This window comes from Schistosoma mansoni, chromosome 5 (assembly GCF_000237925.1).
Source record: "Schistosoma mansoni strain Puerto Rico chromosome 5, complete genome".
In the NCBI taxonomy this organism is placed as follows: Eukaryota; Metazoa; Platyhelminthes; class Trematoda; order Strigeidida; family Schistosomatidae; genus Schistosoma; species Schistosoma mansoni.
The window spans coordinates 7,916,656-7,930,093 of record NC_031499.1 but is presented as its reverse complement, the minus strand read 5'-3'; the positions used below and the strand labels follow the sequence as shown (position 1 = coordinate 7,930,093).

The 13,438-nt window shown below is 36.6% G+C and overlaps 1 protein-coding gene across 1 annotated transcript in view; it reads left to right on the top strand.

Annotated features, from left to right (window-relative positions):
* Positions 1-2,704: 2,704 nt before the first annotated feature.
* Positions 2,705-13,438, top strand: part of Smp_144030 (phosphatidate cytidylyltransferase) — a gene marked incomplete at both ends in the record, with an annotated part of 35,209 nt that continues 24,475 nt past the window's right edge. The window contains 2 exons of the mRNA XM_018797791.1: positions 2,705-2,740; positions 4,333-4,662. Of these exons, the coding sequence (XP_018652798.1) occupies positions 2,705-2,740; positions 4,333-4,662 (366 nt within the window). The remainder of the gene's footprint in view (positions 2,741-4,332; positions 4,663-13,438) is intronic.

The following is a 13,438-nucleotide window of genomic DNA, read 5'->3' as shown; positions in this document are numbered from 1 at the left end:
CGGGTTTCTAGTTCAGCTAGTGCCGTCTTCTTTTTATCTATCTTCAAGAGATACATCCGGTCGCATTCGAATGTCAGAGTTGTCGTGACTTCGAGCGTTACTTAACAGAAGATTACGTTGTTTCTCCGACCCTAAGATTACCTTAAGGAGTCTACACGGTCGGGGTAGAACACTGTCATCGGCTCTTTTACCTATTCTAACTAATTTTTTGACCTGAACACCTTTAGTGTTATCTGGTAATATGCTACGGATATATTCTCCGAGCCTCTCTAAGGCATGGGTGTGTCTAACCTTAGGATCTGGATCGTTAGACTCTGGCAATTTACTCACAATAATATTCGATGATATTAAATTCCTCTCAGTCGCACTAGGATGATGATCTGCCGTTCTATCAGAGTGCGATAATGCATTGAGTGACTCAGACTGTGAGTTCCTCAATGGCTTGTCAACCAAGTGTGCTTTATCATTAGCTTTTTTTCCTTTCCTTTTCCTCTTTACTGCGGTCCATTTTTGGTCATTCAGGACAGCTGCATTGGGACTATTGGGGACGGTGACGGTTTTATCCGGGTCCTCAATTTCTACTAAAGATACATGATTACTCATGTCAATACCATGTGGTGATTTACTCCTCGTTAGTTGTAACGGAAGTTTCACTTCGTCATTAATTAGAGTAGGTTGTTCAGCGCGTTTTGTAACAGCACTTACAACACTGACACAGTCTTCACTGTCAGTGCTTGCGTTACTAGCGCACCCACTATCTTTCTTTTTACAGGCTAGAGCCAATAGGCTCATAGCCTCTTGAATTAATGTCGTCTTGTTAGTACAGCAGAACATACAAAGCCAGTGCGAGTTAGGCTTAGAACATCTTTTGTATGCAGCTGGACTGAGACGGGTACACATCTTGTGGTACCATTTTTTGCATTCATCGCACTGCATCCCTTCATCTACGGGGAATAAACAGTTCGGCTGTCCACATTTGAATGAACTACCAACCATTGTAATCAGATTAGGTTTAAAAAACAATATGATCACAATAATAGCACAAGCGTCAGAGTATATGCAAAAGAAGGAACCAAGAGACAAAGTTTTCAATAAAATTTCAAACCTTAACTAGATTAATTTAAGTTAAAGTAGACCAAGAATGCTTTTGATACAGCAAATACACAAAAGCAACGATAATCACAACAAGTATGAAAGTCACTGCCCTTTTTGAAACGCGCGTGTTCAGTGGATATCTTTGAAGATAAAAAAACCCTCCTTCATAATGAAGAAAACGCAATCAAATTTTTTTGATCTTATAGAGTGGTTATGGGAAAAATATGTTTACAAATATTATGAAGTTTTCATTTGTTTGAATACACCACTGCCGTCACTGAAATTACTGGCGCTATAATTAATTTGTTCCAACTGACCTTGACGTTTGCTATTAAGTATTCAGGTTGCCCGAGGGTATTTAAAGGCTTGCGCAGGATTGTGCAACAGCCGTGAGAGTGAAAAGGGGGTTAAGCCTATGTTTTAATACTGGTAAGCAAGATTTGTTGCGATTTTCTTCAGCTCTGGCTGAAGTTGAAACCTGTAATGTTTGAGTGTCAAAAACTGCAACCATACATTAAGCTCATCTTGCATCAGATGAAAATAACTAGTCGTTAATCATTGTGTGGTCGACGTAAAATTGGCAACTTCTGACGACTTCAGATCATTATTCACCAATCTTTTGGTTACTCACATTTTTATTACATGTTTATCGTTGATCAGTTTAAGTTATTGTACATTAGTATGTCTGTTAGATCTGTGCACGTTGTTGTTTTTCTGGTTATATTACTTATTAAGAGGGAATTTAACGGAATACACGTTGAGATTGTTGTTACCTAAAACTGTATGTCAATATAGTCAGCTCTAGGCATTCCTCGGCACTAAAGAAATGTGTGGGTGCATATTTTTATTGTTACGAGATTTCTTTAAGTTCTTGTTAATCAAATCTACATGGTGACAAAATTGTTGTCTTTCACAATTACCCATTCATTTTTCAAACCTTATCAAAATTATGTTATAAATTTGTTGCGCTCTAACTACCGGTGACAGCTAAGACCTGCATGATTAGTGCTGTCAGTCCGAGTTCAGAAGTGTGCTGAAAAGCACAGGATTTGGCCTAATACTGGTTGGTTGGAGACTGCTTAACATTGCTTAAAGTCGTCCCATGCATTTACCCTATCTTATTGATCTTGAATCTCAGTATCTTGTCACACATACGTTTCTAATGTGTCTTTTAAACCATAATCTCAAAACTAATTCTTAGTTTTTATTGTTGTTACCGAATTTCTCGCTCTCGTTATTTTCTATCTCACGTTAATGTGATATGATAACCTGAGCTAACTAACATTTGTTCCAGTTTCTACTCCCAATATAACTGACTGTACAACTTGACAGTTCATTAGTAAACTTCTGCCCTTAGTAGAGATTGGGATTTTGTAATTTTTAGGGTATATTAGTTTCAGATTGAGTAAAAATTGGTGTTGATGGGTGCACATTTTTTCACTTAATTTTTCATTTCACTGAGGTTCTTGATTTTTATGCAATTTAAGATATTTCCATTTCTTTTACTAGATTCTTTCTCGCAGATATTTACAGCATTTTTTAATTCTGTTTGGGTACCGTTCCCAATTTGGATTTTAGCCGTTGTTATTCATACATTTCTGGTCATAAAATGAGTGATGACGATCAAATTGTACGACAGAGAACAGTAAGTTGCATCTAGATAAGAATATTAGCGATTTATTTATCACTTCGTAAACATATAAATGTACTGTACAATGTATTTTCGCCCATATTTATTTTTATTTTATTTTATTTAAACACATAAATATTGGTACAAAAAGCACCAGATAAATATGCGCCTCACAAATCTCATTTGATTTGTGTGAGGGCTGTGATACTGCTCAGGTGCCCAAACTGAAGCAGGTGGTTTTCTTAGGGGGCCACACCCCGAGCCTTTGACCTGAAGGCCTAGTCCACAAGGCAGTGTATCATTGTGATGAGATGCAGTCCCATGGTAGCCGTTGACCAATTGGTTCATAATCCATTTGTTCCTTCAGGATACTGGAGTCCATGTACACCATTGGTTTGGAATCATGGTTTTCCAACTCCCCTAGGTGAACTTTCCGTGTCCACCAACCTGGTTAAAGCACCGAACATTCGCTTTTCGTCCTCTCACTTTTGTGAACAACACCCTCGCCACGAGAAGGCAGTGAGTAGGACTTGTGTGGCAGAGGCTATATATTCGCGTGTCCATGTGAGAGCATTTTGAGAGGGAGAGCGGACTCTCCCCACTCTCGGCCGTGCCAGGGTCCATAAACTTTACTAAATGTTATTATTATCTGTGTAATATAGCGGAGGATCAACATTAATGTTCATTACTATTTATGCGATACATTGAAGTTAATCGTCTAGGTAACTTTATGTTAAGTACGTGTTTAGGTCAGACATTTCCTCATATATTTTGGGTTTAAAAGCTATTTGCTGTGATCTCTGTAACATTAGGTAGTTTAGTGCATAAGCTTGTTAAATTACTGTATTGAATATGGATTTTTTCTTACCCGGTCATTTCTGTGCTTATAAATGCCTTGGTACGGCCGAGGGTAGAGAGAGTTCACTCTCCCTCTCGAAATGCTCTCACATGACCATGCCATTGTTCAGAACTGTGTAAGGTTACTATAAGCTTCATACATTAAAGTCTATGAAATACTAAAAATTTGTTGCAGATGTTTTTATGAAATAACGTACACATTGATTAATAATAATATTTTGCGTTCGTTATTCCTTAAATATTCCTCTGAACAGAGACGTAACTTCGGTTCATAAAGTCACTAACTGTTGGTTTAAACCTTGTCGATAGATACAAACTAATTGGTTGGGTTCCATGTGATGATCGTAATCATTGGTTAAAGGAGTTGATTGACATAGCTTGGAATCAGTCACAGTAGTTCACTCACTCATTTTTCTTCAAATCTTGAGTTTCAGTATTTCTTTGTGCATAGCTTCTCATTATGTCTTTTCAAGTTACATTTTCAGCGCTTAATTATTCTAATAATTTGGATTCTTTCTCAATTCATCTTGTTGACTTTACCTCATTCCTCTATCATGTTATATGATAACATGTACCAACGCACATTTTTGACAGGCCCTGCGTCAGTTATGATAAAACTAACTAACCATGCTATTTAGTGAAGTTATCATTACCTTAACAGTATAGTTTGTTACTAAAAGTAGTACTACGAGGCCGTGATTTACTCATTTCTCCCGTTTCTCTGTTTTTTCTTTCTCATTCTTTATCAGGGGGATGTTGTAGAACCAACTAGTATTACGGCTTCTTCGACTACTTCTAATACTATTAATATCGATACACAAGATGATGTATCAAACACTAAGAAACAAACAAGTGATGATGATGACGATGATGAACAAATTGATCCAATTAGACCTGATTTTGAAGCTGCTGAAAAGTTACATCAAGGCACAAGTCATGTACCACCAATAATTGGTTTCTTAAATAAACTTCTTCCACCACGTTGGGTTAATTGGACTGTACGATTATTTACAGGCCTACTATTAATTTCCGGATTTACACTTCTTATTTATTTGGGTCCATTGGCATTAGTACTTATGGTAAGTGTTGTATATAACGAGTTCTTTGTTTATTTTTCTGTTACCATTAGACTATTGATCAGAATTTTTCAACTTCTTAGCACTAAAAACTAATTGCTTGTAATTGATTTTGTCTTAATTAAATCCATGAGGAAACTATCATTGCAATAAACGACGGATCTTTTTTTATCCAAGTAGGTGAATTCCAAAGAATATGTATATAACTCAAGTACATGAGCATGAATGTTAATGGTTCTATGTGGTTGCCCAAAGTCAAGTAGATAGAGTGGAGTTTGAACCTGAAACTTAGTGACTGAAAGTCGAACGCCTTAACCACTAAACCAACATTAAATTATTGAAATAAAGCTGGAGACAGCTAAGCCAAAATGTTATACCAGTCCATGAATTCACTGGCTAATGAACTGTGCTATATTAATAGGTGTGTAGACTATCTGGTTAGGGTCTACGTTAATTATCGCAACAGATGATTAGAGACTTTAAATGACACGGCTCAACATCTTTCTCAATAGTTCAAATGTAGATACTCTTTGTATTCCCTTAGAACCTCGGTCGCGAAATCTCTCTATATATTTTCCTTCTTTTTATACGTAGTCTTTTCTACCAGTGCTGATACTGTTACTACTCCTACCATTCTGGGATTTACCTTAAAACAACTTTACGTCACTGTGCTAATGTGATATGGGAACTTGAGCCGGTGCACATGTGTCAGGTTGCGTTTAACTCACTGACTACTCAACTCTCTTTTCTCGTTGACCGATTTCAAATGTATATATTTGGCTTTAAGTCACATTGTCTGTCTGTGTAAGAACTAGTGATCAAGCCGAAATAGTTGAATCATAGCTTGAGTCGCCAACCTATTGGTTACCAAGTGTTTCAACTGTTAACTTATCAGTGTTTAAAGAATTAACTAATTCAAATTTAGTTTTGGTTGTGTCTTGTTCTTGAATTCTTAAATATCAGCTTTCTAACTGCCTCCCGGTTCAAAAATGTCATTCAATCTTGAGGCCAGAGAAAAGCATTAGACGGAAAGTAAAGGAGAAGATTCACTTTAAAAGCACATATGTGGAATCATGTGTAACCCTGAGATCGTAGAAGTTTTTAGAAAACGTGCTAAAATCAGCAATTAATTTGATAATTGCTTAATCAGAGTAAACAGAGTATAATCAATCATTTTCCTGGCTTCTGAACACTTTTCCCACTCATTATTATGAGCTCCCTAATAATTTCTCGTGGAACACTGCTGTACCCCCAAATGCCCTGGTACGGCCGAGAGTGGGTGAGTCCGCTCTCCCTCTCCAAATGCTCTCACATGACCACGCGTATACAGCCTCTGACAGGGAAGTCATACTCACTGCCTTCTCGTGGCACGAGTGTTGTTTACGAAATTGAGAGGACGAATAGCGAATGTTCGGCGCTTTAACTGGGTTGGTGGACACACCTAGGGAAGTTGGAAGACGCTGATTCCAAACCAATGGTGCACATGGGCTCCAGTATCCTGAGGGAACAAATGGCGTATGAATCAATCGTTGGTCACCAGCTACCATGGGACTGCATCTTCTCACGATGCTCAACTACCTTGTGGATCAGATCTTTAGGTCAAAGACTCGAGGTGTCAATATGATGAAGAGTATCCAACCATGACTAGGAGAGAAGGAAGCCGTTGTATTCTGATATCGAAATGTAGTTAAGAGTTATGGCCGTTATCATGAAACCTGTTTAAAACAAAACAAAAATAGTTATATGGTCGAATACTAGAATACATTTGCTTTTTAAGTAATTGTAAACTAAACTAAAAGTATAGTATAAAGATAAGCCAATCAGAATCGAGGACATGACTCTTAGGTTTTCTTGTGTGTGCGAAATTTGAAGTAGAAATACCCCTGTATACTGATCAAAACGTTTAAGATTATTTCTTGCCATCATATAGTAAAAAATAAGTGTTAAGCTCTTTAAATTTCTAATTTTTCATCGGTAGATTATAAATAACAGACAAATCAACACCATCCATAAGTCGTTGAGCCTGCGATAAACCTTAACTTGATGGCATTATATTTCATAGACAAGATAGTTACGTAAAATCTCTTTAATGTTTGCTTGAAATCCATATAGGTACAGAAAATTTTGACTGGAGATAAACTCCACTCTTGTTCGTAATGTTGACCTTGCACCTAGCAACTACTTCTTCACTTACTTCGTTGAAGCCATAAGTGTCGAAAATAAAAGAAACCCCATAGCTTCTACTACTCATGGTATTCACTAAGGATTTATTTATAAAAAACCATGAAAAATGTAGTTTTCTACGACAAAAATACCATTTCATCATTCTACAGACATGTCAAGTGTAAGTACAGTCAGTCATAATGATAGAAAAATTACAATCCAGCAAAAGTCACACCTTCAAAATATCTACCATTAAATGATTAAATAAACGAAAACATGACTGTAATTACTATGATACACTTAAATGACCTGACAAAATGTATCCTCAATCAGAATTTTTTAATATTGTAGCTAATGCCAGTTTGTGATTAAAACTCTAAACCTAACTACGAACAAAATGAGAACTCCCAAAACTCTATTTGGGTCAGGATAAAATTTCAAGAGGAGGGATAATCTAATGTTATGAGAACAACTTTATATGTCGTCGGTTTTGTTTGAAAAAATTTACAGACTGTCATGACTTATAGCCGCCCACTAATATCACATGACAAAACCACCAATCAGAATATCATTTTCTATAACCTCGTCTCTGATCTAACCAATGACATGACAACTAGTACTAGTAGCTTTTATTCACGGCTAAGTCTTCAGTGGTCCTTGATTCCGTGGCTTTCTTTCCTTTCATTGATCACTGAGTTCAGGTAACAGTAATTAGCTTCCACTAGACGAATATTATATTTCACTCATACGTAGTTTATACACAAACAGACTTGACTACATCATATTATAAAGTGAAAAATAAGAATTATATATGAAGACAAAAATTAGTTGTAAGGGAGACTGTGAATAATAAATTGACTAGTGATGATGAACAGCAGATCATAGAATAGTAGGTAATGGGTTAATCGAAAACTCACTATAAAAGGAATATAAATATATCATAGTCTGGTTACGTAATAATTACACAATAATATATAATAATAATAATTCATAAATTAGTTCCGACAGTTTTATTTATTTATTTAAACACATGAATATTGGTACAAGGAAGCACCAGATAAATATGCGCCATACAAATTTGATTTGTGTGAGATCTGTTATACTGTCCAGGTGCCCAAACCGAAGCGGGTGGTTTTCCTAAGGGGCTATACCCGGAGCCTTTGATCTGAAGGTTTGATCCACAAGGTAGTGGAGCATCATGAGGAGATGCAGTCCCATGGTAGCCGGCGATCAACGATTGATTCATACGCCATTTGTTCCCTCAGGATACTGGAGGCCATGTACACCATTGGTTCGGAATGAGGGTTTTCCAACTCCCCTAGGTGGACTTTCTGCATCCACCAACCCGGTTAAAGCGCCGAACATTCGCTTTTTGTCCTCTCAATTTCGTAAACAACAGTAATGCCACGAGAAGGCAGTGAGTAGAACAACCCTGACAGGCTACATACGCGTGGTCATGTGAGAGCATTTGGAGGCAAAGTGTAATCGAGCTTGCCAGGATCGACAGTTACCATTCATTTAGTTTTTGTTGCATATAACACAGATTTTAATAACCAGTAAATAACTTTAATCAACATAAATTTTGTTGATACTTTTATTAAATGATTATTTATCATAACCTAAACTATACACTTATAGTTGTTCCCCTTTTTGTTTTTTTTTTCGTAACCATATCGATTATTTTCGAATTGGTTAAGAATTAATTAAAAATTCGTATCAATTGTGCTTTTAAAACTTACCCTTTTATCATACTCTTGTCTAAACTAGAATTTGTTCTTGTACTACTACTAGTACGACTACTACTACCACCACCACTACTACTACTACTACTACTCATAATAATAATAATAATACTCTAAAAGAGCTTTGTCAAGTGTGAATCTACTTTACTAAATGATAAGATAAATTTTGTATTGTATCCAATATTAATAAATTCAATGATCGCTTGTGGTTTATCGATTGATTTGTACTTAAATAATTGTCCTGTAGATTAGTTGTTGCTATGGTTGTATGTATGTATGTATGTATGTATAAGTATATATGTATATGTTACTGAGACGGTTTTTTTTAATGATTTGATATGGATGAAATTTTCAACTGTCAAAATGAATAAATCGTATACTAGTTAATATATGAACTCAATGATATAATGTGTATAGTGTCTTTAAATGAAAAACTACTCACATTATTGTAATATTGCTATAGGTGCCCCTCCCCTTTCTCATCTACCCTAAATGAATTGAAATAAAAGACGAGACTACTAACCAGATAAGTAGTTATTTTGTTTTTGTTTTACTAGAATGATACTTACTTACACCTGCCACTCCCAATGGAGCATAGACCGCCGACTAGCATTCTCCAACCCACTCTGTCCTGGGCCTTCTTTTCTAGTTCTATCCAGTTCTTGCTCATTCTTCTCATGTCTGTCTCCATTTCTCGGCGTAATGTGTTCTTTGGTCTTCTTCTTCTCCTTTGGCCTTCAGGATTCTATGTGAGGGCTTGTCTTGTGACCCAATTGGGTGATTTCCTCAAAGTGTGCCCAATCCATTTCCAGCCTTTCTTCCTCCACTGGAATCTGGTTTGTTGTCTCCCACAGTAACTTGTTGCTGATAGTGTCTGACCATCTGATCCGAAGTATCTTGCGTAGACAACTGTTGATAAACACTTGTATCTTCTGGACGATGGCTTTCGTATTTCTCCACGTCTCCGCCCCATACAGTGGAACTGTCTTGACATTTGTATTAAAAATTCCGATCTTGGTGTTGGTTGACAATTGACCAGAATGATTATAAACACAAAATATATCGGATAAAATATTTTATAGATGATTGGAGGAAATCAGTTTTTTAGATCATTCATTCTTCAATCAATTAATTGATATCTTACTGTTAGATTATTGTATCGAAGTAGGGGGCTACCTCAAGTTTGATATAATAAGATTTTGTTATCTGATCCCTATTTGATCCATTCCTTTTTTAGTTTTTAAACAATTAGGCAGGTTATATAATCACCATCGATAATGAAATAGGAATAAATAAATAAGAATTATCAGAATGGGGATTTGTGGAGATTGTAGTATGTTTTTTCGATAGTTGAATTCATGAGTCGATCTAAGCTAGAACAGTATTGAAAACTTGAAAGTACTGGACGACTGTTTCATCCTAGCATGGGACTCCTGAGCAGTGCACATACACGATCATGCATTCTGGACTCGAACCCAACGTTTCCGATCTCGTGCGCTAACGCTTTACCTCTAAACCACTGAGTCGGCGTCCAACAGTGTTAATGTATAACTTTAATCGACCCATGATCTTGCACAAACCTTCATCCATTGTCTGTTGGATGCCAACTCAGTGGTCTGGAGATTAAGTGTTCGCGCATGGAGAGAAAGGTCTTGCGTTCGAATTCCGTGTGCGAGATTGATATGCTTGAGCTAATTTGATTTTCTCGGTAAACAAACGAAGGTCAATGACATAGTGACACGATAGGCTATCCTAATCAGTTGCCCCAGGCCCCGATAACTATAGGAAGAAGTCCAAGGCGAAGTAGGGGAATATATATTCCCTAAGCAGCCAAGTACGAGCAAATCATAAGGGGAAAAGCTCAAACGTATATATACAGCGATAAATTGTTCTTGGGCAGTATTACAAAATAGCACACTTAAAGATACAACGGACCAATAGCATTTAAGATATTTCACAAGCCCGAAATTCGACTCGAAGGTGAAAAGAGCGATTTTGGCGTTATGTTAAATTATCGACACTTTCATCATTTTCACTATGATTAATATTTTGCGGACAGGAGTTTCTACAGATTGTTCAAATTGAAAGTAATTTTATTCATGAAATGGATTCAGTTGATATATCATAGAAATAGTGTATAGTTGCTTTCATCCTAAGTTAAAACCTTTTCACAAAATCGATTGTTGTACATAAATTCGAAAAATTATTATTATTATCAGTGATTGAACAACCATCTGGTACTTCTTGATTCTCAATGAATCTTCCGGCTGTAAACGGTCCATTATACATACAACGATGGCTGGTATATTTTTATGCTAGTGGTCAAGCTTGCATGTCGTAATCGTCCAGTTGAAATACATTGGCTAGAACATTCGTTTCTTTAGGTCTTACTATACCAGCCGTGTCTTCCCGTAGATCTTGGGTTTTAACATTTTTGTATATTTTCTATTCCATGAAAACGTCTATTTCTCTCTCGTATATGCTTAATATTTTCTGCTACCATTGGTACACTGTTACTGCTATAATAATAATTACTCTGGAATTTATCATAATAATTTTATCTCTTTATGCCGACACAATGTGGCAGCTTGAGCGGATGCACAGACGTGCTGTTTCTACAATGCTTATGGCATCCTGAATTTATAATGAAATTTAACCTCCAGATTGTAGTGTTACTTGGCTACTCAGTTTTATCTCAAGCAGTTATTTATTTTTCATAGTTGAAAGCGTGAGTCAATTGAAGCTAGACCACCATGGAAAACCTGGAAACATTGGACTATGAAAAATACTAAATCTCCACAAAACCCCTTCTGTTAATTAATATAATCATATGCTCACTAGTGACTTCGAGAAGTATATCTAGGAGCTCTAGTGAGAAGCAGTGACCAGTGGAGTTCAAATCACGTCTGTCGTGAGATAGGAACTCACTGAAGACAATCGGTGAATGGTTGCTCAACTTCGTGGATCAGTTGAAGTTAGACATTAACACCGTTAGATGCCAGCTCAGTGGTCTATCGGTTAAGGGATCTGACTCGAGACTGGTAGGTCCTGGGTTGGAATCTCGCGAGAGCGGGTTCGTGGATGCGCACTAATGAGGAGTCCCATAATAGGACGAAACGGCCGTCCAGTGCTTCCAGGTTTTCGATGGTGGTCTAGCTTCAATTGACTCACACTTTCAACTATGAAAAATACTAAATCTCCAGAAAACCCCTTCTGATAGTTATTTATTTGTTACTATTCCAATTGTGTACAAGTTTATGCTCTTCCCTCTCTTTAAAAATTATTGGGTATGTTGCGAAAAGATAACTTGTGATTATCTCTACTTCTATCACTTCGATACACACACACACACACACACACCCAAATTTCAATAAATAAGGCTTTATTATTCACATCATGTGTTGGATTCATTTTATCAAAATAAAAATAGGCTATAAAATGATAGATGTATCCATTGTTGTTTATTGTAGTATCTTTGTTTTTAATGTGTTTAGATTTGGTTACATTATTTGTTCTAATCAGATTAGAAAATGATTATTGTTTTCAATATGGATTTAAATGAAATCAATCTGGATAAGACTATGTAACAAATCGAGGTTAAAGTTTCATCTATCCTTTTTAATTTAATTTAATATTATACAATCAGGAGTGAGTTTTGTTAATAGTAAGTATTAGTGTGGTGGACCTTACTCACAAGATTACTTTTAACTGGTATGCAGCGAAGCGTCCCATGGGAGTTGCTACAGTCGACAGCCGAAGATAGGAGTCTCAGGAAGCCTAAAGCATGGCAAGTTCGAAATACTTTTGATACTAGAAGAAAAGCTATAGAAGACAGTTTACGACCAACTTGGGTTTCGGAACACACAATAGATGCAAATGAAAAAAATGATGACTAAGTGTATATATTTCATAAATAATCTGTGTTCTCCATAAATTAATACACATATACCATCTGGACTTGACTTGTTCTTACATTACGGTAGTATGTAGAGTGCACGACAGACGTCATTGGATCTTGCTTTATTTTAAATAAAACTCACTCAATGTTTAAGTTCTATGAAGTTTCCATCCACCAAAACTAGTAACTTGATATGTTGATTATTTTAATATTAGGAAATTTAAAGCCCCTGAATGCCCTGGTACGGCCGAGAGTGGGGAGAGTCCGCTCTCCCTCTCCAAATGCTCTCACATGGCCACGTGAATATATAGCCTCTGCCGGGGAAGTCCCATTCACTGCCTTCTCGTGGCATTACTGTTGTTTACGAAATTGAAAGGACGAAAAGCGAATGTCCGGCGCTTTAACCGGGTTGGTGGACACAGAAAGTCCACTCAGGGGAGTTGGAAAACCGTGACTACGGCATAGTATCTATGACCTAACTGATTACACTTCCGACCGGCACCTTTAAATCGGCAGAGAGGTTTCTATTAGTCTACGATTATTTAACTCCTTTCTGTACACAAACGTAGTTCAGGAGTCAGCAACCAGCCACTACTATATCTATATTTCAAGCATACGTAGTTTATATACAGAAATACCGGACCACATCACACCATAAAATCAAAAATAACAGTTATACATGATCAAGCCAAAAAGTGGCCGTAAGTAGGACAGACTGTAAATAACAAGCTGGCAACAAATTAGGAATAGTAAGTTGTACAACAATACCAAATCAGTCAACCGAAGGCTTATGATGAAATATATATATATATATATATATATATATATATATATATCAGTTCGAATTGCCATATCACATTAGCACAGAGATGCAATTGTCGATTCAAGTCCCATAAAGGTAGAAGTGGTAATAGTATAAGCAGTAATCCGAAAGATTAGGGTTTGAAGATGTTATTCAAGGAGTATAATCCAGTGA